Source organism: Saccopteryx leptura, chromosome 1 (genome assembly GCF_036850995.1).
Source record: "Saccopteryx leptura isolate mSacLep1 chromosome 1, mSacLep1_pri_phased_curated, whole genome shotgun sequence".
In the NCBI taxonomy this organism is placed as follows: domain Eukaryota; kingdom Metazoa; phylum Chordata; class Mammalia; order Chiroptera; family Emballonuridae; genus Saccopteryx; species Saccopteryx leptura.
Genome location: NC_089503.1, coordinates 342064184 through 342089321, shown reverse-complemented (window position 1 = coordinate 342089321; position 25138 = coordinate 342064184). Strand labels below are relative to the sequence as shown.

The window sequence follows — 25138 nt, the reverse complement described above, 5'->3', positions numbered from 1 at the left end:
CCCTGACCTTTTCAGCCACTGGCTGTGAAGGACACGCTGTAACACCCTATAGGCTGAACCTGTGTATATAAGCTAGCTTACTTCCTGAACAAATCGGATCTGCATCACTGAACCTGGTCTCCGGAGTCGGGTCTCTGCATCTCCATCATCCTCACCCCCGGTGGGCCGTGTCCACAACTGGCTCCTGAACAGGGACCTAACTGGCATCCAAGGGACGGGTAAGTGACCCTCTGTAATGGGAGGCATTGCAGAGTAGGCGAGTTAAAGTTAATGAAAAAGATCTTTGTACCTACTAGGAAATCCTCTCAGCTTTCAACCCTTGGCTTCTAAACGCGCCTTTTTGGGACCCCGATACTTGGGCCCTAGCTCTCCAGCGCATCTGTTCAGTGGAAGTACATGAAGGGCAAACCTTCCTCCTTGGTCTCACTCCTGCCCTACTAGCCATCTCTTGCTGAGGACCCTCCCCCTATTCCAAAAATATTACAGGCTACCCCTCTCCCTGAGGAGCCCCTACCTCCCTATTAGCCCCCCTCCACTGAGGAGGAAAGTGGCTTAGCCTCCAAGCTTAACACACTCGCGGCTAAGCGTGCAAAAATGAAACCAACTGAATTGCTAACTGCGCCATTGGCTCCGCCAGCCGAAGAAGTGGAAGTTGCCACTCCCGAACCCCTTTACCGTTGGTACGCTGGAAGGACCCAGACAAGGCACAGTGGCGGGGCCCACTCCCCTTCTAATGCAAGGGAGAGGTTATGCTTGTGTCTTTCCAGAAAACAGCCCTCAGCCAATTTGGATTCCAGGACGAAACATAAGGCCAGTCCCGGTGTCCCAAGATGACCCCTCCGACGAACCCCTCAACCCAGGAGATGGTGAGTCTCCAGAAGAAGACCTCGCGGCCAATGTGTGCACCCCATCACCTGGGGGGATATGAAAGCTTTAGTGGAGCAAGACCAGAGAATGGCCCCTGACGGGCCCTCAGGCCCTGGTGCTCTGTTCCTGCTTATGTGTGCTATAGTAACCACTAACTCCCAGATGCGGGCAGATCCCCACATCTGGGCTGCTTTTCCCCACCCTGGCATTATCCTGCCCATAGAGACAACAACAGCAGCTGTCATTCATCAAGTCCAACTGGCCCTAATTAAAAGAGAAGGGGGAAATGTAGGTAGAGCACAGAGTGCATTCCTAGCAGCTGTGGCTGATGCAATGCTGTGAGAACACTCCAGCACCTGAAACCCTCCTAGGCACACCTAGGAGGGAGCTCGCCCACTATAAAGAAGTAACTCAGCACCAACCAGGCAGCTCCCTGACCTTTTCAGCCAATGGCTGTGAAGGACACGCTATAACACCCGATAGGCTGAACCTGTGTATATGAGCTAGCTTACTTCCTGAATAAATCGGATCTGCATCACTGAACCTGGTCTCCAAAGTCAGGTCTCTGCGTCTCTGTGGTCCTCACCCCCGGTGGGCCTTGTCCACATTCAACAAAAATTTTGTTCCCCAGTGATATCTTCTGAAATATATTTTAGAAATAGATCCTATAATTTCCCACTTTTGCTCAGGCTGGTTCCTCTTTAACCTCCTGCTCCCAAAATCTTTCCACTCTTAATTCTCAGATCAAATGCTACCTTCTCTATGAAATTTCCTTTAATTAGAATTAATCAGAAAAGCCCCTTGTTTGTCTATCATAGGGCATAGTGTATACTTTTGAGAGTTCTTATGTAATTTGTCAGTTTCCAAGATTAAACATTGAGACTCTAAAAGTAAAAATTCTGTCTTACTTATATTTTTATCTTCTATAACATAAAGCAAATTTTACACACAGAAAGTCTAAGTGAATGCCAAATGAACTGAATCTGAGGCTAAGCAATATACTCATTAAATACTTATAGGGAAAGAGAACTAAACCTTCATTCTGTTTATAAGACAAACTAAATACAATAAAGAGCTTAAGATCACACTGTTTAAAATGCTATAAGTGTTCTAAAGTTGTGGAATTAGAAATTGTTAAGTATACCTGTCCCCAAAATGAAAACATTAAAGGCCAGAGAGGAGGCTGTCACTTGTCTTGGCAATGTAGCCAGTCAATGTCAACAAAAAATCTGGGACTAGACTGCATGCCATACTCTCCCCATTATAAAATGTTAAATGTCCTGCTACAACTTCTAAGTGCCTCAAATGTTCCAGGTCCTGTCAATAAAAAATGCTGTAACAATCACCCCTCAATATAGATGGGGGAATCATTCCTGTGACTGTCTTATTTCAATGTGCAGAAGTCTCAGGCCAGATAAGATTCTTAAATTTAAGAAATACATTTCTACTCTACAACTGTATCACAAAGTTCCATGACCAACTTTTCCAATTAAAAGATAGCACAGTCACTTTAACCTTGTTTGAGGTTCTCTTTTTTTCTATAACATATTTGCTGAGTTATATGCAAACCTTAATTTAAATATATCTAGAAACATTTTAAGAACTATTTATGTAAGAATTTTGCTAAGAACAAGGCATTTATAAACAATCTCTTACCCTAAAGTTATTTTTGCTGCAGTTGTTTTTAAATTATTTCATCAAAGAGGAAAGAAGTGGCTGGTAAGGCAGGTCGGACCCGGAGGTTTTACAATGACTAAGTCCGTTACCCCCCTGGGAAAAGGGTGGATAGAGTGAGTGTACAAGTAACTATTAGAATTAGGTCCAAAGAAGCCCAGATAAGTAAATCAAGTAGAAGCTCCAAATGACAGCTCAATGTGAATAATACAAAAAAATAAAATAAAATATTTGTTAATGATCCCAGTATGTGAGTTAAATGTGGACAAGAAAGGGAAGGGGTCAACCCAACAAGAGCTAAGATGGATTGAAAGCACTCAAGCGTGCATGGTGATAGAGACATAAACCAAGATGGGCCTGAGGACAGACAATTCAGGCTGGGGTTTGCAACCAGCAGAGAAAAAAAGAGTAGATGTTGAAATTAGGTTTAGAGGCAATAGCCATGTTTAGGCTCCATCAGGAAGATTAAAAGAATGGATTAGTTACTCCTATTGGGGGCTTACAGGAGGCTTGATAGTATAAATCTGAAGAGTCCAAAAGTAGTGCTTAGTAAAAAAATCATTTTCACCAATACTTTTGCTTCACAGGTAGTTGTTTTAGATACCAGTCTGAAAATACTGACAGAAGAAACACATGTGGCAGACATAACCAAGGGTTTTCAAGACAGACATGTTTTTGAATCCTAAGCCTAATACATCTTAGCTGTGCCTCACTGAATAAGTAACATTAGTTTCTGTAAATGATGGTAACCAGAGGACTTCCACAGAGACGTTATAAGCATTCACTTCCCCACAAAGATGTTATGAGCATCCACTTCCCCACAGAGATGTTATGAGCATTCAATGACATAATATATTAAAAAACTTAGCACATCTGACGCATAATAAAAGCTCTATCAACAATAGTTATTATTAGATTGTTAAAACCCCCAATAATTATCCTTAAAATTTTTAAAGAGCAGGGGCTTTATATCAAGTTTACAAAAAAAGTATTGTAAATAGATGCACAGAAAACAGAGATATTTCCCACAAGGAAAATAAACATAAAAACGGCTATCTATAGTGTCTATATAAACCTTATTTCAACCCAACACTTTTATTCAGACAATGCAACTATATCTCACCCATGTCATTTGCTTTAATTATGGCCAATATGCAGATGACTCACAAATTTACAAATCTTTCGTCTGAACTCCAAGTCTATATATTAACTTCCTGTTCATTATTTTCTCTTGAATGACTCAGATGTAACTCAAACTCAACATGTATTATAAAACTGAACTTCATGATCATCTCTCAAACTTGATCTTTATAAATATTATTTATTCCAGTAAATACTGGTCCATTCCCAAAATATAATCAATCACCAAACATTGCAATATTACTTACCAAGTACCTCTCAAATATATCTCAGCTAGCATTTCCCTCTCTAATCATTTCTCTTGGGCATCTGCAATAGCTTCCTATCTTATCTAGCGAACATCCAGTTGTTCTCTAGATAGCTGCCAGAATAATCTTTCTGAAGCACAAATTAAACCATCTCACCCTTCTCTCTAAATAAACCATTTAATAGATCCTTACAGTTCTTAGTATAAAAACAAACACAGAACAAAACTTTTTAAAATGCCCTTTAGGATCCTGCATTAGTCTGGCTCCTCCCTAACTTGTCCTATTTTTCACTCTTCCCAGTAGCTACCTGGACCTTCTTTCCACCCCTTTTACTTGCTGTGCTCTCTCCCAGCTCGGGTTCTTTTGCGTTGCTTTACCCCTTCCCTGGAGACTCTTCACACAGTTGACTCATTTTCATCCTTCAGACAGCAGTCAAGTATCAATTCCTCCTGGAATCCTATCCCGACCTGGTTGGTCTCTGCCTATCCTTTGCTCTCATAGCTCCACGTATCTCTTTGTTGTAGCACTGATTAAGTTGCAATTTTACATTTATTTGTCCTTCCCACTAGATTCTAATAAGATTTATGATGCATCAGATCTCTTTGGTTCAATATTGCACCTAGCACAGTATTATGCATTTAACAAGTATTTGTGGAACATATAAAGGAATACCTTCAAGCCCTGAGTTTGAAAACTTTTCCACCAATGTATGGAATCATGTAGTTCTTGTTTTTTTTCTGATTTACTTATTTCACTCTGTATAATGTTATCAAGATCCCACCATTTTGCTGTAAATGATCTGATGTCATCATTTCTTATGGCTGAGTAGTATTGCATAGTGTATATGTGCCACATCTTCTTTATCCAGTCTTCTATTGAAAGGTTTTTTGGTTGTTTCCATGTCTTGGCCACTGTGAACAGTGCTGCAATGAACATGGGGCTACATGTGTCTTTACGTATCAATGATTCTGAGGTTTTGGGGTATATACCCAGTAGAGGGATTGCTGGGTCATAAGGTAGTTCTATTTGCAGTTTTTTGAGGAACCACCATACTTTCCTCCATAATGGTTGTACTACATTGGTGGAACATAAAAATGAGACTAAGAGACATGGACAAGAGAGTGGTGGTTACCAGGGGTGGGGGGAGGGAGGACGCAGGAGGGAGGGAGGGAGAGAGTTAGGGGGAGGGGGAGGGGCACAGAGAAAACTAGTCAGAGGGTGACGGAGGACAATCTGACTCTGGGTGAGGGGTATGCAACATAATTTAATAACAAGATAACCTAGACATGTTTTCTTTGAATATATGTACCCTGAATTATTAATGTCATCCCATTAACATTAATAAAAATTTATAAAAAAAAAAAAAAAAAGAGAAAACTTTTCTATTTCATATGGAATTCAATGGATTCTTGAAATCCAGTCTCTCTTGTCTAATACTACTGAAAACAGCTTCTTCCCATTACAACTAAATGACCTAAAACAGCCCTGCAGGAGGAATCCCTAGCTCCAGCTTCTCTCCATTGCACCCTCTCTTAGCAAAGCTGACACGTTGCTGAGGCAACAGCTTCTTACAGGCAATCAAGATGGTAACAGGAAAGGGAACCAAGTATAAAAGAGACTGCACAAGGAGAGGCATGCTTGAAACCATTCCGTTTGAGGATGTTTAGCTTGGAAAAGAGAAAATTGAAGAGTGTCAGATTATTCGAATATTTGAAGAGCTCGCATGTTCAAGAATCAGATTACTTTTTGGTAGCTCTGGGTGAGAGTTTCTAGGAGGTGGAGTTCAGCCCTTTGAAAGGAAAACCATTCCAACGATGAGCACTATGTTGAGACAATGTTGTTGATTTTGTAAGTAGTACCCTTGCTGTGACACAGTGAATTCAAGCACAGTATTGCAAAATATATTATACTTTGCAGAGAAGAGTGGTTCTCAAACTTTTTTTTTTCTTTTAGTATTTTTCTGAAGTGAGAAGTGGGGGGCGGCAGACAGACTCCCGCATATGCCCGACCAGGATCCACCGGCAAGTCCACAAGGGGGTGATGCTCCACCCCTCTAGGGCATTGCTCCGCTGCAATCGGACCCATTCTAGCTCCTGAGGCGGAGGTCAAGGAGCCGTCCTCAGCACCCGACCCAACTTTGCTCCTATGGAGCCTTGGCTGTGAGAGGGGAAGAAGGAGATAAAGAGAAAGGAGAGGAGGAAGGATGGAGAAGCAGATGGGTGCTTCTCCTGTGTCCCCTGGCCAAGAATTGAACCCTGGACTTCCACATGCCAGGCCGACGCTCTACCACTGAGCCAACTGGCCAGGGCAAACTTTTTTTTTTTAAATCAGCTGTGCTACCCTTTCTCCAAACAAAAGCTTTTAAGGAGAACCTAATATGCTAAATAATAAACAGAAGCATTATTTGTAGGTAGAAGATTGTCCCCCACATCCTACACCAACCCCTCTTCCAGCCATATGCCAAACCGTCAGCAGCAGCCGACGGAGTTCTGTAGAATCCACTCTATGAACACATGCACGCTTTCACTGGGGTGTATGCAGGTGGAGCAGAGGAGAGTACGTCCTACCTTTTTTTTCTATTCTCTTCAATTCAGCTAAAGAATATTGTTTTCCATGAAAACCTGTTACTCAGCATCTATGTAAATTTTGCTCTTTTGAAAGAATATTTTTTTGTGCATTTACCTTAACTTTACTGTAAATTCCTTTATGGCAGAAATCTTCATTCTCCTGCTTTGGTATCACATTTTATAGAACATTTCCCTTCCTCCTTTCATCCAATCCCTGCCCCTAACCCCTTTTTGTCATCATAGGTCATAATTATATTTGTCTCATATTCTTTTATCAGAAGAAAACAAGATTTCTCCCTCCTCCAAGAAAGTAAGTATCCCAAGAGATTATTGCTTTTTATAGAAATCTATTTTTTTACTGGAATCCTCAGAAAGAAGCTCACTTTTATTATATGTCTGGCCTTATTTCCTGTATCTTCTTTAATGATCATAAGTGAATTCTTGGATAGTATAGAAATTCCAAAGAAAATATGCTTAAATTTAGGCCACTGTACTAACAGTCCGCTCAGAAAGATTTTTACCAATTACTAACCAAAGACGTGTGTGCTCAACTTGTTTCATAATGATGAATGGTCTCTAGATGCATGTGTCTTTGTGACAATGTGGCACTAGCGGACAAATTTGTAAAAGTGTTTTGCAAGGAAGCATTTATATTTTCCCAGAGGTATCTGATTACTTCCTGTATTTTTAGATTAATTTCTTTTCAATGGATTCTTGTTCTAAGAAGCTAAGGCAACGGATTTTTTAAAAAATATCACATTTAATCCTTAAATTCTGATCTATCCGCTCAGATATGAACATATTATAAATTAGAAGTTTCTGCTACTTATGTTACAGGGTAAGATGCATAAATATTCACTAAATATAGTGTATGTAAGCAGTATATTTTGGGGAGTAATCAAAATGCTGATATTCTAAACTCTAGGGAAATTGCTCTTGAGGAAAAATATACATTTATAGTGACATTTTCAGATCTCCTAAAATTTTATAGCGAAGGACTATATGATATAATGAAAAAGCACTGAATTTGGAATCACAACAACCTGGCTCTAATTCTGGTTCTATCAACACTAACTGACTAACTTAATTTTTCTTATTGCTCCTCAGTTTGTCACTTATAAAATATAAGATTTGGACATTCAAGTTTACTATAGTCTGCAAAGTCAATGTCCCTAACTGGAGTACACTGACAATGTCACCCTGTCACCCTTATGTGAGGAAGTAGAGGCCATTACTTGAGATGATTTCATAAGGTGTTCTTTAGTGGTTGGTAACATTATCCAAATAAATTAATGTGAAGTGTTTCAGCAGATTATGCAATTATCAAATAACAAGTCTTAGATAATCTTTCTAGATATAACTTAGCATAAATTAACATTTTGTTTATATTTTTAATCAATCAAGAGAACAAATTCATCTAAATCTTCTCAAAGCCACTTAATTTTATTTCCAAAGTATTACAGACAATGATAGTCCCTGCCACATCAGATACAGAACATCAAAATTAAGCAGATTTTGGCAACGATTTATTGGACATAACACAGGAAACAAAAGTAAAAATAGACAAATGAAACTACATCAAATGTAACAACTTTAGTGTGCCAAGACAATCAACAGTTAAAAGACAGCCTACAGAATAAAAAATATATGCATTCTCAGGTCATATGAGTGATAAAGGATTAATATCAGAATATACAGAATGCTCCTACAATTCAACAACAAAAATTAAAAAAATTAACAATGGGTAGAGTACTTGAATAGACATTTCTCCAAAGAAGATATACAAATGGCCAACAAGTATATGAAAAGACGCTCAATATCACTAATCATCAGAAAAACACAAATCAAAACTACAATGAGATACCACCCCATCTATTAAAATGGTTACTATAAAAAAACTCAGAAAATAACCATTGTTCTTGAGGATGTGAAAAAATTAGAACTCTGTGCATTATTGGTGGGATTATAAAATATTGCACTCTGCATGGAAAACAGTACCATGGTGCCTCAAATAATTAAAAACAAAACTACAAAAGAATTGAAATCAGGGTCTCAGAAAGGTATTTCTACACCCAAGTTCATAGCAGCGCTATTCGTAATACCCAAGAGGTGAAAGCAACCCAATGTCCGTTGGGGATGAATGAATTCTAAAAAACTATATATATATCACAAAAATTAGGGGATATTTCAAAATTAATATGAAACTATAAAATAACTCCTAATTTATATAAAATGCATCTTTAAAAAGAAAAGCAGTCTTGTTACATGCTATAACATGGATGAACCTAAAGAACATTATGCTAAGCCAGTCATGAAAAGACAAATACAGTACTTTATGATTCTACTTTGAGAAGTATCTAAAGCAATGTTATAAACTGAACTGTGTCCTGCCCTGGCCTGTTGGCTCAGTGGTAGAGCGTTGCCCGGTGTGTGCAAGTCCTGGGTTTGATTACCGGTCAGGGCACTCAGGAGACGCGCCCATCTGCTTCCCTACCCTTCCCCCTCTCCTTTCTCTCTATCTCTCTCTCTTCTCCTCCTCCAGCCAAGGCTCCATTGGAGCAAAGTTGGCCCAGGCACTGAGGATGGCTCCATGGCCTCCACCTCAGGGACTAGAACAGCTCCGGCTGCAATGGAGCAATGCCCTAGATGGGTGAAGCACCGCCCCCTGGTGGGCATGCTGGGTTGATCCCCATTGGGCTCATGCAGGAGTCTGTCTACTTCCCTGCTTCTAACTTCAGAAAAATACAAAAAATAAAAATAAAAATACATAAAATAAAATAAATTGAATTATGTCCCTCTAAAATTCATATGTTAAATATAAGTGGAGGTAGGACTCTAACCTCCATTGTGACTACATTGGAAGACAGGGTCCTTAACGAAGTACTTAAGTTAAATGAAGTTATAAGAACGGAACCCTAATCTGATAAGACTGCTGTCTTTATCAGAAGAGAGACACAAGAGATCACTCTCTCTTTTTCTTTCCGTGAGCAAAGAGAGGCCATGTGAGGTCACAGCAAGAAGCTGGCCGCCTGTGGCGTGGATCAGAAAGAAAGGCCTTAGTAGACATCAATCCTGACAGAAAATTGACCTTGGATTTTTAGCCTCCAGAGCTCTAAGAATATATATTTCTGTTCATGTTTAAGCTATCCAGTCTGGTATTTTGTTATAGCAGCCCTAGCAGACTAATATAGTAAAATTTATAAAAACAAAAATATAGGCCCTGGCCGGTTGGCTCAGTGGTAGAGCATCGGCCTGGCGTGCAGGAGTCCCAGGTACGATTCCCGGCCAGGGCACACAGGAGAAGCACCCATCTGCTTCTCCACCCCACCCCCTCTCCTTCCTCTCTGTCTCTCTCTTCCCCTCCCGCAGCTGAGGCTCCACTGGAGCAAAGTCGGCCCGGGTGCTGAGGATGGCTCTATGGCCTCTGCCTCAGGCACTAGAATGGCTCTGGTTGCAAGAGAGCAACACCCCAGATGGGCATGCTGTGTGGATCCCGGTCGGGCCCATGTGGGAGTCTGACTGTCTCCCCATTTCCAACTTCGGAAAAATACAAAAAATATATATATAATGGTGGTATAGGACTGGGGAAAGTGGGAAGAGCTGTGTTTAATGAGTTTACAGTTTCAGATTTGCAAGATGAAAAAATTCTGGGGATCTCTTTTACAACTATGTAAATATAATTAATATTACTGAACTGTAGACTTTAAAAAATGGTTAAAATGGTAAATTCTATGTTATGTGGTTTTTGTCACAATAAATAAACAGAATTTCAATTTTCCTGCTGAAATAAAGTAATAAAAAGAAAATATAACTTCACAAATAAAAACAACCACTAATACTATTTTATACATATGAAATGGATATGGTTTATATTTGTTTTTATTTTATTAGGAAAAGCAAAAACTGTCTTAAGGCAAAAATAAAACTATTTTAGAAGCAATAATTACCTATGTATAACCAACAGAGAGAAAACTAGTTTATAAAATATAATCTCTAAATAGGAATGAATATAATTTATCATTAACACTTCTTCCCTCCATGTATTTTGCAAGAAAATGCTATTAATAGTAGAACAAAGAATAATTCTTCTAAGTTCAAATTCTCCAGAATCTGAAATTTGATTATCTTTTGAGAAAAGTGAGAACAACCAGCAATACTAGGACTCATGTAACTTACACAATGAAGAGAATTCAATTTAGCTTTTAAAAAACAACACTTATTTACACTTAATAATTATATTCCCCTAAGTTCTTTTCTCTTAATAATAGGAGAAAAAAAGAACTTGATACCTATAAAATTTTTTATCATTTAATAAAAATAAATCTATTCTTCATGTTCCCCTAAAAAATGAGAAAAGAGTAACAATGAACGTTCAGATTATATTTTCTAACAAAGTTAACATGCAAGATTATAAAGATTTGGGCTCACACCACAGTAAAATTTCTCTTATTTGCTTGCCTAACTAGAATTTCAAGAAAATTGTGGGCTATGACACTCAGAGGGATAAGACAGACACAGATTCACTTTAGGAGACAATCTAGACCAGGGTTTCTCCACTTTGGCATATTGGTATTTTGGGCTGGACAATTCTTTGTTGTAGGGTTCCCCAGTGCATTGCAGGAGGTGTAAGAGCTTCCCTTGTTCTACCTACTAGATGTTAGTAGCTGCCTCTTGCCAGGTTGTGACAACCAACAATGTCTCCAGACACTGCCAATGTTCCCTGAGGGGAAAATTACCCCCAGTATAGAGAATGAGGACACAGGTTAACTGATGAGTTAGCAAAATCAAACTGTATAAATTAAAGTCCAAAGCTAAAAAGTTAATATTTAGTATCTAAAGTCTGATATGCAAATTAAAAAAATGTGCGTTGTAGGATAATTGTGGGCAAGGGGAGGAGAGATAAAAAAGTAGACTTCAAAATGTTGAGACATGTGTGTCTATTACTAGAAAGAAAGAACATTCTAAAAATATTACCTGCCACTTTTTTGTGTGTGCTCAAGGAAATAAAACCATAGTTACATTTGCTATTTTCCTCTTTTAGACTGCCATCTGGCAATATATACTTCCACTAGAAAAAATTCTAGCCGATTGGACTAAAATAGTTCTTGTACCACCCCATGTGCCAAATATATGCCAAGGAGTCTACAGCTTGCTCAGTCATGCCCAAAGAGAAGGGAACTAACGTCCTTAGAAAACAAAAGTAAATAACTCACAAGATGTTTACACAACTTGGCAAAATTCTCTTTCTACCTTTTGGGGCAGGGGCCGGATGGGGGAAGAGTCTATCAGTAGCAGGAGGAAAGCACAACAAAAGAAGTCATATAAAACAGGCAAACTAAAGTTATCAACCTCATTTATTCGACATCAACTTGTCCCCAAGACATACGGAGGTTTGAAAGAGTCCACTAATCAAATAGAGCAGAACACAACCTAAAATAGTCACTATATTTCCAATGACACAGGGAATGAATAAAATAATGGGACAGGTGCATTGATCCTTATAACGCTCCTCAGGAAAGGCAGTGTAAAGATTCTTCATAATAACGAATACAAGATTTACCACCATAACTGAATATACCACCACTTCCTTTTTGTTAATACCCAAAAGTTGTCAAAAGACAAATTGGGACATCCAGACTAGTATGTTCTTTGAGTTCTCTTTTACTAATCCATGAAGGCCGGCTATGGTAACAAGCACATACAGTCACTAATAGATGAACAGTACGGCTGTGGTAACAAGAACAGACAGTCACTAATAGATGAACAGTAATTATCAAATACAAAGATAAGCAGAAAACCCTGTATATAATGCAAAAACTGATATCAAAACCAGAAGAAAATGACTTCTTCAAAATCATTGTGAGGTTTAACACACTCTTCTGAAAAATTCACATTTAAAATAAGTAAAAAAGATGAGTATTAAAGGTTTTAAAAACTTGCCTATATAAATCTAAACATATAAAGGCACACACACGTACACAAACACACTAGTCAATAGAGAATATAACCAATGAACAGCTTAAAAGTTTACTATGTGTTAGACAACACACACACACACACACTCAACAAAACCCCCTAAACATCACACACACAGAAGCCACACTCTCTGACCATGCCTCAATAAGTCAAGTGAACTTCTTTCATTTAGACTGGCATCAGATGGCCAACAATCTAAATGGCAGTTTGGGTGAGGGTGCGGGGAAATGGGCACTTATAAAAATTTCAGGTGGGAATATAGATTCATAATGCCTTTTTGCAAAACAATTTGATATTGTCTATCAAAAATTTAAGTGTCATACTCTCTGACTCAGCAATTCTACTTCTAGAACTCCTTATTACAAAAATAGTACACAACCACAAAACAAATGTACACACACACAGTACAATACTCATTACAGCAGCAAAAAAGTAACAGCCCAAATATCTAGCAACAGAAAAATGGTTACATTCTTTACAGTACATCCACTTCATAAAATGCCAAGCACTGAAATGGAATCTTTAAGGCCGTTTTTTTCTTTAAGTGTAAAAAATATGCACGTATCGTTCAAATTATGTTAAAATGCAAGGTACCAGAATACACAACATATTTTTACTTCTGGAAAGAAATGATGGAGAACTTTCATATTTTACTTTATGTTTGTCTCTACTGTTTGAATATTTTATGAATTATACTGTTGCATAATTCAAAAAAGAAAAGACAAGCAAGAATTAAAAAAAAAATTCTTAGTTACTTCCTAAAAAAAGACTGGGATCTTTCTGTTCTTAGTACAAATTTGATTGAATCCATTTAAGAGTACAGGACAAGTTAAAAAAGAAAAAATAATACAGGACAAGTATAAACTTCCAATCTGTTAAAATAAGAACACTTTCTGTTTCCTCTGCCGGGAATGTTTCTCCCAAATATGGCTCAATTCTCTAACATCCTTCAAATTTTCCAGTTAAATATCAATTGTCATCTTAACCTAAGGAACCTTTGACTTTGCAGTATAAAATGAGAGCCCTCCTACACCCATTCTACAACACCCCAACTATCTCACCTACCTTTGTATTTCACTAGGTTTTATATTAACATCTGTGTTTTGGAGTCCTCATCTCTAAATGGGGGTGATAATTATACCTACCCCACAGGGGTGCTGTTAAGCTTAAATGAGCTAGAAGCCCTCAGATGAATGCTGGGCTCACAGTAAGAATCACATTTGTCTTTCTTTTGTCTGTTTGGTTTATGATCTGCCTTTCCCCTATCAGAATGACAACCCCAGGAGGCAGGGGCTGGGTTTTGTTTCCTATTGTATCCCCAACGTCTGGAAAGTGCTTATCAGGAAATATTCATAGTTGTTGAGTTTGATTTAGTACTGCAGTCATATGTACAGACAGCTGAGATTAGAAGACCAATTGTTTTCAGTAAAAGTAAGCTTTCTGCATATTATCATGAATCATCTGTACTAATCCAATCTTCTTTGAAAGTATAACATTTAGGAATAGACTCCAAGAAGCTTCAAGTAGAAAAGTGGCACATTACCATTTAATTCATTAATTTCTTAACACCAACATGGCACAGAAACTAAAACATAATATGTAGTGAGAAAACAAAATCATAACTTACTTTTCATTCCTGCTTTTGATGCACGGCTGGTAGAGAACCTTGATAGCATTCCAAGCAGAACTGAAGTCTGCCTTCCATATGTCTTCCAACAAGGGAAACTTTTTGAAACTCTTGGGACTTCCCAAAGATTCAATCACCAAACTGTCTGAGTTTAAAAGCCACAGCTAAAGATACAGAGAGAAAAGTCCAAGTATAGTGATAGAACGACCCTATTCATATCTTATATAACTATTCAAAAAAGAAACACAAAACAAAACTATGAAAATATCAGAAAAAATACGAGACTCATATATATAATTTTTAAGGAAAGTTAGTCTTTCAAAGAATAACCTTGGGAGAGCAATCAACATGATAATAATAATAAAAAAAAGATGAGGCCCTGGCTGGTTGGCTCAGTGGTAGAGCATTGGCCCAATGTGTATAAGTCCCAGGTTTGATTCCCAGCCAGGGCACACAAGAGAGGCACCCATCTGCTTCTCCACCCTTCTCCCTCTCCTTTCTCTCTATCTCTCTCTTCCCTTCCCACAGCCAAGGCCCCATTGGAGCAAAGTTGGCCCGGGCGCTGAGAATGGCTCCATGGCCTCCGCCTCAGGTGCTAGAATGGCTCTGGTTGCAACAGAGCAACAGCCCAGATGGGCAGAGCATCGCCCCCTGGTGGGCATGCCATGTGGATCCCGGTCAGGCACATGTGAGAGTTTGTCTGTCTGCCTCCCGCTTCTCACTTTGGAAAAAAAACCCAAAACAGACAGACTAGAAAGAAGTATTTAATACATATATGACAAAGTTATTATCTATAATACAGGGGTGGGCAAAAGTAGGTTTACTGTTGTAATGAAAAATAATAATTAGTAAATAATAATACAAGAATAAACTCGGTGTTTTGTGTACTCATAACTCTAAACCTACTACTTCTCACTCCTGTATATAGCACTCCTAGAAATCTGGACCTATAGAGATACAGGCAAAGAGTATGAACAGAATTACCAGAAGAAATAAGTGATAAACACAAAAATGTTAACATAACTAGTAATAAATGCGAATTTTGTGTGTCACCTGTTTTTGCTTATTAGAATGATAAATACAAAAAGATTGATGACCCCCAGTTAAGAAGATGGCTTTGGATGAGTGCTCCCATACACTGCTGGTGGAAGGGTGCTTGGAGACGAGGATGCATGTGAGTCAGGCAGGGAACACTCCCGGGAGAAAGAGGGCAAGGTAAACAGGATAAGCAGAGGAAGGAGCTCGGCAAGGATGTGAGCTCAGCTGGAGTCTGGTTCACCTGATTCCACAGGGAACTCGTATCCCATAGTTGTCCCATCTTGAGAGACAGGAGACCCCAGCTTTTTGTACCTCAAGGTCAAATCATTTGCAGTCAGATGACCAGGCCATGGTGGGGGGCAGCGGAGGACAGGAAACTCCCTGGTCAAGGCAGCATCTGTTAGGTTTGGAAAAGTCTCTGGAGAAGAGAGCAGCTGGGAAATGGATGGGGGATGTGGGTGGGGCACCATGAATGTCCACTATAAAGGATAAATTAGTACAACTCTTTTTAAAGAGTGATAATCATTAGAGTTTAAAACACTCAAAGTCTAATACTGTATTAGATTAGAAAGATCAGTTTCTAAAGGACTAAAATACATGTGCAAAGATTATTTTCACTGCAGCACTATCTCTATCTAACAGCCATACAATGGAATCTTAGGCATTCAATCCTGATCTGTATTTACACTAACAAGACACAATCCTAACGATATACTGCTGTGTGAAGTGAGCATGTTCAAGAGAAATGCTAATCACATGATTCTGGTTTTCTTACAAACTGAAAAATACCTGTGGGTATACATACATATAGCTGTATGTAGATAAGGAAAAAATGCTGAAGTACACATACCAGACTGTCAATAATGTTTACCTTCAAATAGTATGATAAAGCAGGACAAGACTGGGGACAAAATGGGGAAACTGCCACTTCTTTAATGTTCTTCATGTTGTCTGAATGTGTTTCAAGAATGTACTACTTTTATAAAAGAGCATCTTTAAAAAAAATTAAATATATATTAGTAGGTCTAAAAATTCCCACTCCTGATTCTTTCTTTTTCTTTTTTTGTATTTTTCTGAAGTGAGAAGCAGGGAGGCAGACAGGCAGACTCCCACATGCGCCCAACCAGGATCCACCAGCATGCTCACTAGGGGGCGATGCTTGGCCCATTTGTGGTGTTGCCCTGTTGCAACTGGAGCCATTCTAGCGCCTGAGGTGGAGGCTATAGAGCAGGGGTCAGGAACCTATGGCTCTTTTGATGGCTGCATCTGGCTCGCAGACAAATCTTTAATAAAAAAATAATAACGTTAAAAATATAAAACATTCTCATGTATTACAATCCATTCATTTCCTACTGCTCATGTTCATGGCTGCAGGTGGCTGGAGGCAATCACAGCTGTCTTCCAGGACAACACCAAATTTTTATTGGATAATGCGTAACGTACACGGGTCATTGTATGGCTCTCATGGAATTACATTTTAAAATATGTGGCGTTCATGGCTCTCTCAGCCAAAAAGTTTCCCGACCCCTGCTATAGAGCCATCCTCAGTGCCTGGGCCAACTTTGCTCCAATGGAGTCTTGGCTGTGGGAGGGGAAGAGAGAGACAGAGAGAAAGGAGAGGGGGAAGGGTGGAGAAGCAAATGAGCCCTTCTCCTGTGTGTCCTGGCCAGGAATCGAACCCAGGACTTCCATACATCAGTCCAATGCTCTACTGCTGAGCCAACTGGCCAGGGCTCACTCCTGATTCTTAAATTGAAATGCTTGCAATAAAAGAAAATTAAAAGTGATTTCAGACTATGACAACAAGTTGTACTTAGTATCAACTTCAATCAGAAAACAATTTATTTAGCTTTTGATAGAAATTATCTGGAATTAAAGAAACATAGTGTTGCCATAACGAATGCCAGCTATAAAGCCACACCTAATAATCTCAACCTTCTCCCTCCTTTTAGCTACCTTATTTCTCTATTACATTTTTAGTTTCTTGAAGGTATTTTTCTTTTACTGTGAGCATCTGGAACAGTGCCTTTCAATTAAAAGGTGCTCAACATATGTTTACTGGTGGAATAAAACAGGAAAAAAAGACTTGAGTCCTGATTCTTGGAGTTCCACATAAATTCCCAAATTCTTTTCTGCAGAACATTATTTTTAACAGAAACAGTATGATATTAGATGCTTGTGATACATGTAGGGGATGACTCTGCTAACGGCAAGAGCCACTTCTCTAAAACTTGGCATTACTTCTCAAACATCAAAGTGTTAAAATCAGGATCTTAAAGAGGTATCTGACTTTAATGTTCATTGCAGCTTCATTTACAAAAACTAAAATGTAGAAACAATCTAAATGTCCATCAACAAATGAAAAGACTTTTAAAACGTGGCACATATATATAATGGAATATTATCCAGTCTTAAAAAAGAAGGAAATCCTGTAATATGTGAGCATATGGATGAACCTTGAGGACATTATGCTAAGTGAAAGAAGCCAGACACAAAAGCACAAATACTGCATGATCCCATTTATATAAGAAATCAAAATTTCTCCAGCTCATAGAAGCAGACAGCAGAGTGGAGGATGTCAGGGCTGGGGAAGGAGAAATGAAGAGCTGCTAATCAGAGTACAAAGTTTCAGTTATGCAAAACAAGTAAGTTCTAGAGATCTACTGTACCCTATTGTGCCTTTAATTAACAACACTGTATAGGGGGTTCTTCTCAGTTTACGACAGTCTCGACAGATGATGCGTCAAGTTTACAAGGCTCACTCCCATAAAAACTTTAAAATATTGAGACGTAAGTGTTTCAGCTTACGCTGTTAGCGTCATATTGATAGACTATGTGGCTGAATCGTTTGGTTGCGTGTGGTGGAAGAATACGCAGTACAGTGGACAGTACAGTACATTTATATCTTTTTCCTCTTTCTGTGGCTTAGTTGTGTTTTTATGTTCTAGACCATGATTTTACAACTGTGTTAGGATAGGTAAGTGACTTAGGCTAGGGTGTGGTTCAACTTACACCAAAATTCTGGTTATGTCACTGTCATAGGAACGGAAGTGTATCATAACATGAGGACCCCTTGTATTGTGCATTTAAAAAATCTGTGAAGCAGGTAGGTATCATATTAAGTGTTCTTAACAAACAAACAAACAAAACACACAGGTATCAAATAGAAAAAAAAATTGAGAGACGACTGTTATACTGACCAAGAAAAGCATTAAAAACTGATGAGAAACTTTATTTTGTGGTATGAGCATCTACAGAGCAAGAATCAGGTTTTATTTCTCTCTATATCCCTAGTACCTAGCACGTTGAGGCACGTGATCATTTGTTATTAGACTAAGGGAATTTAATTTGTGAATTAAACTGACACTAAAAATTCAGTTTTTGATCAACTGCTTTCTGCATGATGCCATTTATATCACACCGGAGAACGAAGAAAAAAGAATGACAAAAACTAAAGAAGTTCTTAGATTCCAGATTATTAGGGCTACAAAAAGCTGAGTGAAATAATTTCTTACCAAGATGTATGCTTTGCTGTCATGACCTTGAATTCTGAATCTAAAAGTACTTCTAGCAGAGGAGAGTTCCATCAGACACTGGGCGATAATGCTCTGTACAAACTGAGACCTGTTTGAACAAAAATCAATTTTCACAATGTACCTCTCATAATAACTCAATCTGGCAAGATGAGCCAAAAATACGTACAGGGCACCCAAAGGCAGAGGCCTGGGCATGCCAGACCTTTCTGTATGCTGTCCACTCCCTCACAGTCTGTGCTAATGTGGATTTTAATATATTCTAAAGTATTTGTGTTTGCTCTAGTTTTCTTATCTTCTATTTTTCAATCCCTAACACATTTTCTACCCTAATACTAACTGAATAAAAAACAGTATGTTAGACAAGTCAATATTCCATTTGCACTATAGCACATTAAACAGTTAATATCTAGGTTAAAGAAAGGTAAGAGATTTCCTTCCAAATATGAGACAGTATTATCTACAATATTTCTACTTGGATACTCAATGTGTCAGATCTTAGGTATATAATCAAAGTATAGAAGAATAAAGTTCAAAGGTTTTATTTAGATTGCCATGATTTTTAGACATCAGTAATGAACTAAAATAAAGACAAAGACATACTGTAGTAAACTTTTGTTTGCAAACTAAAAAGATTCAAAGAAAAGAAACACTAATTGATTTAGTGGCTAAGTACCATTTAAAAATAAAAGCACAGTAGTCATTTGAACACTGGCCTATGTTTTAAATTTTAAGTTTAAAAATTGAAATATGTTTCAAATTACAACAAGAATAACTAAACAAAACCCTATTGATGATTATAAGACCCTGGATACCTGGCACTCAGAAAGAAGCACAAAGCTTTTCTGACTTAGAATAAATGAGCACATTTGTGTATAACATACGTAAGCAAAAGATAAATAAATCCTCAAGTCTTTTACTTGTGTAGCTTGGTCCAACTAACCTTTTCAAATAAAGAGAGGGATAATAAAAATGAATTCCCAAATAATCAATTCTACGTATCTTTTCCTTCATTTGAAATTAATAGAATAAATTTAATTTGCTATTGTACCTTGGTATGATGGGGAAATTTCTCTCAGATGGCTGAATAATCATCTCTGTCATATAAAACTTGACAGTTTCTAGAAACAAAAAAACAAGATTAAAAATCTCCCTAATACACTAACATTTTGATTGTGGGCTTGCTGCTCCCAAATGATGGCATTCATTGGTATAACTAATATTTGATAAAATGTTTTTTTTTTTTTTTTTTTTTTTAAATTATTTTTTTTTTATTTTTATTTTATTTATTTATTCATTTTTTAGAGAGGGGAGAGAGAGAGAGAGGAGAGAGAGACAAGGGGGAGGAGCTGGAAGCATCAACTCCCATATGTACCTTGACCAGGCAAGCCCAGGGTTTTGAACCGGCGACCTTAGCATTTCCAGGTCGACGCTTTATCCACTGTGCCACCACAGGTCAGGCAAAATGTTTTTTAATATGGCTTAAGTTTAAGAAGAAAAAGCCTTGATGACTATAAGGAGACAGCCCTGAGACTTCACATAGGTTGGTGTCACTCCAGAAAAGCATCTGATGCTAAAAATAATCTCATTTTAATTTGTATTTCCTTGTATTTATATTTCATCCAGGTGAATATGACGCAGCAAGAATGCTCAGGTGTATGAAGATCATACACATTAGCCACATCACAGCTTAGCCTATTATCCAGAAATTAGTCATTTGGTTTCCTAATTTCTACAGAATAGCCACAGTCAGTGAAAAGGTTTTTTAATCATAGTACTTCAATGCCCTTGCACAGATGTTGTGAACCTCACATTAGTATCTGCCCAGAATTTCACTGAGTCTATAAATGCACAATTTTCCCTCAATTTGGTTATCTGATTACTTAGTTTACAGAAAATTTTAAACAGTAAACAGTACTTAATAGAAGTAAACATAAATACAACCATTATGGATTATTTTTAAATCCATGAAAAATGTTTGCCCTCACTAGAAATGAAGGAAATACAAAATAAAGTGAGAGTATTTTTAGCATCAAATAAATAAAATAATATTAATGATAAAGAGCAGCACTGATGAATAAATACATGGAGAAATGGACACACATATGCATACTGCTGTCAGAATTGAAAATGACCCATTTCTGGAAAGCTACTTAGCAAAGGCCTTAAAACTGCGTATATATTTTGACACCATAAGACTTTTTGGGATGACAATACTATGCAGTCATTAAAAATAGTGTAGCAGGCCCTGGCCGGTTGGCTCAGCGGTAGAGCGTCGGCCTGGCGTGCAGGAGTCCCAGGTTCAATTCCAGGCCAGGGCACACAGGAGAAGCACCCATCTGCTTCTTCACCCCTCCCCCTCTCCTTTCTCTCCGTCTCTCTTCCCCTTCCGCAGCGAGGCTCCATTGGAGCAAAGATGGCCCGGGCGCTGAGGATGGCTCTGTGGCCTCTGCCTCAGGCGCTAGAATGGCTCTGGATGCAACAGAGCGACGCCCAGAGGGGCAAAGCATCACCCCCTGGTGGGCATGACGGGTGAATCCCGGTCGGGCGCATGCGGGAGTCTGTCTGACTGCCTCCCCATTTCCAGCTTCCGAAAAATGAAAAAAAAAATAGTGTAGCAAATTAGTTTTGTTTTAATAAGATGTAAATTGTTTCTAATAGATTTCCTGAAAATTTTTCAATTGCTAAATATAGCAAAAATACAGGCAAAAAAAATTGTGTTTAACAGATTATTATATATCTAGAGCCATGATGATGATTTATCTATTTCTCTTTGAAGTTCAATTATCACTTTACTATTTAAAGTCACATTATTAGATGTAGAATTAAACCTTTTAACATTATGAAGTAATTCCTTTCATCTCAGCTGCTGTTAAAATAATTTAATTCTATAATTTTAATCCCACAAGGTATTATTATTGCTGTTTTATACAGTTAATACTAATTTAGTGTTACCCACATATTTATCATTTTCTTTACCAATCCTTCTTGAACTTAGTTAGATCTTCCACCTGAGATCATTTTCTTCCACCTGATACTAATACACAGGTAGAATTTTTTTTAATAAGAAATCAAACTACAAGAGGTAAATTATCTGTTTTTGTTTGTCAGACAATATAGTTATCTTTTTCTTAATTCTTTCATATCAAGAAATTTTCACCTGATACAAAATCATACATTAATAGTTTTTTGACTTTCAAGTACACTGACACTATCATTCCAGTCGTCAAACTTCCATTACTGCTATTCCTTTGAAGATGCTCTGTCATTTCCTGTGGTTGCTTTTAAGATACTGACTTTACTTTTTATTTCTCGGCAGTATCAGTCCAATGTGTCGACTTACAGATTTGTTTTTATTTATCTTCCTTGGGCCTCATTTAATTAGAATTCACTGGACCTCCTGAATCAGCAGATTGTTGTTCTCTATCATTTCTGTAAAAATTCTCCACAATTTCCTCTTCATATATTGCCTATGCTCCATTCTACTTCTCTTTTTTTGTCTAGAAGTCTGATTAAACAGGTTAGATCTACTCAGTGTATGTTTTATGTCTTTCTCTTCTACATTTTTTGGCTTCTTGTGTCTGTGCTGGATTATACATATCTTTGCTCATCTATCTTCTGTTCATTAATGTTTTCTCCAAATTGTACCTAGTCTGCCATTAAACCACCCACTGAAATTTACATTTCAATTATATTTTTAAAAAATCCTATTTTGTGGCCCTGGCCAGTTGGCTCAGTGGATAAAGCATCAGCCAGGCAAATGAACATCTCAAGTTAGATTCCCGGTATGGGCACCCAAGAATTGACCATCTGCTTTTCTTCTCCTTCTCTCCTCCCCACCCCCCTGCAGCCGGTAGCTCAATTGGTTAAGGTGTTGGCCCAGGCACTAAGAATAGCTTGGTTTGTCCAAATGTTGGCCTCAGACACTAAAAATAGCTTGGTTGATTCAAACATCAGCCCCAGACAGGTGTTGCCTGGTGGATCCTGGTCAGGGCATATGTGTGGAGTCTGTCTCACTAACTCCCCTTCTCTCACTTAAAAAAAAGAAAAAAAATTCTACTGGGGACACTGGCTGAGTGGCACAGAAGATGGAGTGTCGTCCCTATGTGCTGCTGAGGCTGTGGGTTCAATCCCTGGTCAGGCATGTAACGAGAAGCAATTAATGAGTCCACAACTAAGTGGAGCAACAAGTTGATACTTCCCTTGCTCTTTCACCTCTCCTTCCTCTCTCTCACAAATCAATGGAAAAAATTTTTAAAATACTATTGTGAATCTTTTCCAAATCTTATAGTTTCCTTTTGATATATTCAAACCTGTCTTTTATACTATTAAATACAGTAAGCATGATTGTTTCACAGTTTACATCTGATACTTCCAATAAGAGAAGTATTGTTTGCTATTTTTGTTATTTCTTATTGATGGAAGTCTAGTTTACTTGTTTGCTTATTATTTATGTTTGGTTATATGGTGAACACTGCACTTGACAAAATACTTGTGAGAATAAGATGCATTTTACAATGAAGATACATCTTTCAGATATGATCATTTTTTATTTTGCCAGGCGCGTGATGTTACGTTTAGTACAAGGCAGAATAACCAACTTCAAGACCTAAAGTTCCTTATAGTTCCAAAGTATTGATAGTTGTCTGTAGTCTGTAATTCTACAAGGCTGCTCCACTTTTGATTCACCCTCATTGTGAAGGTATGGCCCCTTACAAGGTTTCAATCTTGTGTAGTCTTTGATTCTGTCTTATTTCCCAAAGCAATCAAAATAAAAGTTCTAATTTTGGAGATCTGGCAAGTTGCAGGGAAAAGAGGTTTCAATTTTGTGCCAAACTCTTTTGAGTTTGCTTTTGTGGTAATTTACCCACATATTTTCTATTTCTCTTGTTCCTCATTTCTTCCTGTGGATTCCAATTACCATCTGGTATCTTTTTTTACTTTAGCCTGAAGAAATTTCCTTAGCATTTTTTTTGTACAGAAGGTCTGCTAGTAAGCATTATTTCCATCCAGTTACATGAAAATGTCATCATTTTGTCTTCCTTTTTGAAGGATAGTTTTGCTGGATATAGAATTGCTAGTGGACAGGTGTCCCCCACCATCCCAAGCATTTTGAATATCTCATTTTAGTGCCTCTGGCTATTATTTCTGTCAGTCCGCCTCAAATATATCACAAAATCCCTATATGTGATGTTTTGTTTTGTTCTTACTCCTTGAAATATTTTCTTTTGCTCTTTAGCTTTTATCAGTTTGACTAAAATATATGCCTGAGTGAACCGTTTCTTTTGTTTATCCTATCTGAGATTCATTGCAATACCTGGATCTGAAAGTTAATATTACTCACCAAATTTGCCAAGATTTTAGCCATTTTTTCCTACAAATCTTCCCCCAACCTTCGTTTTTCTCACCTTCTGAGATTCCGATTACACATTTATTGAAAAACAATATTGCCCCACAAATATCTGAGGTTCTATATTTTGCTTTATACTTTTTTCTATCTGTTCTTTGAGATGGTTAATTTCTATTAAGCTATTCAGTTATTTTATACCACTGTTCTGTAAAAAAATTTGAAAACTCACAATACCTGACTATTTAGTTAGGGGTACTGACCTCTTTTCTCTTAGATTGTCAGACAATAAAAATGACAACAGCCAACACAAATAACAGCCATCAGCTATGAATGAATGAAAATTAAACCTATTTTTTATCAGACTGGAAAAAATATAATTTTTGGTGTCCTGCAGAATTTTAGTAATTAGTCTATGTGTGCCATGAGATGAAGCAGGTTGAAAAATCACTGATCTACTTCAATGATTTTTTTTTCATTTGTCACCTTAAATATATAACCTAATCTAGTTAATTTGTCTGTACCATTAACTATACTTTTCAGCTCTTCAATTACCAATTGGTCTTTAAGTTTCCAAATTGTTGAGATTTGCCATTAGCTCTCAAGAGACTTTTTAAATTCTTTGCCATATTTATAATGGCTGCTAATATCTTTGTCTGCTAAATCTAGTATTTGTGTTTATTCAGCACCTTTATTGAGTTGTTCATTTCCTTCAGTTTGAATCACTCTGTTCTCTTTCCATGTGTACAATTTTCAGATGGAAGTAAGGCATTGTATGTAACACCTTGTAGTAAATCTGGGTTGTTTTTTTGTTCCTTTAAGAGTTTTTGGTTTATAGATACAGCAGTCAATTAACTAGCCTGGACTCACACTGTGAAATACATCTTCCCACAGTGTGTATCCACTAATGGCTCTGCTCAGTTTTATTTTGTTTAGCCTGGTTCCCCAGAGTATTTACTTTACCTGCATGCTTCAGCTGTCAGCAAATTTGGGAAGAAGTTCTGCTCAAGTATCTCAAGCCAGTATAGCGTCCACCTTCTGCTGCTCAAGGTGTGTGTGGATTGCAGAATGCAATCCAAGACATGGCAAATTTGCAGGGCTCCCCAAGCTTTCCATTCTTA

The 25138-nt window shown here is 37.8% G+C and overlaps 1 protein-coding gene across 3 annotated transcripts in view; it reads right to left on the bottom strand.

The window, feature by feature from the left end:
* UBE3D (ubiquitin protein ligase E3D) overlaps window positions 1–25138 on the bottom strand; it is a 156238-nt gene that overhangs the window by 88752 nt on the left and 42348 nt on the right. For all 3 annotated transcript variants that reach the window (XM_066358963.1, XM_066358961.1, XM_066358962.1), the window contains exons 6-8: window positions 19722–19791; window positions 18653–18761; window positions 14100–14263 (exon numbers count right to left, since the gene is read on the bottom strand). In XM_066358963.1, coding sequence (XP_066215060.1) covers window positions 14100–14263; window positions 18653–18761; window positions 19722–19791 — 343 coding nt within the window. The remainder of the gene's footprint in view (window positions 1–14099; window positions 14264–18652; window positions 18762–19721; window positions 19792–25138) is intronic.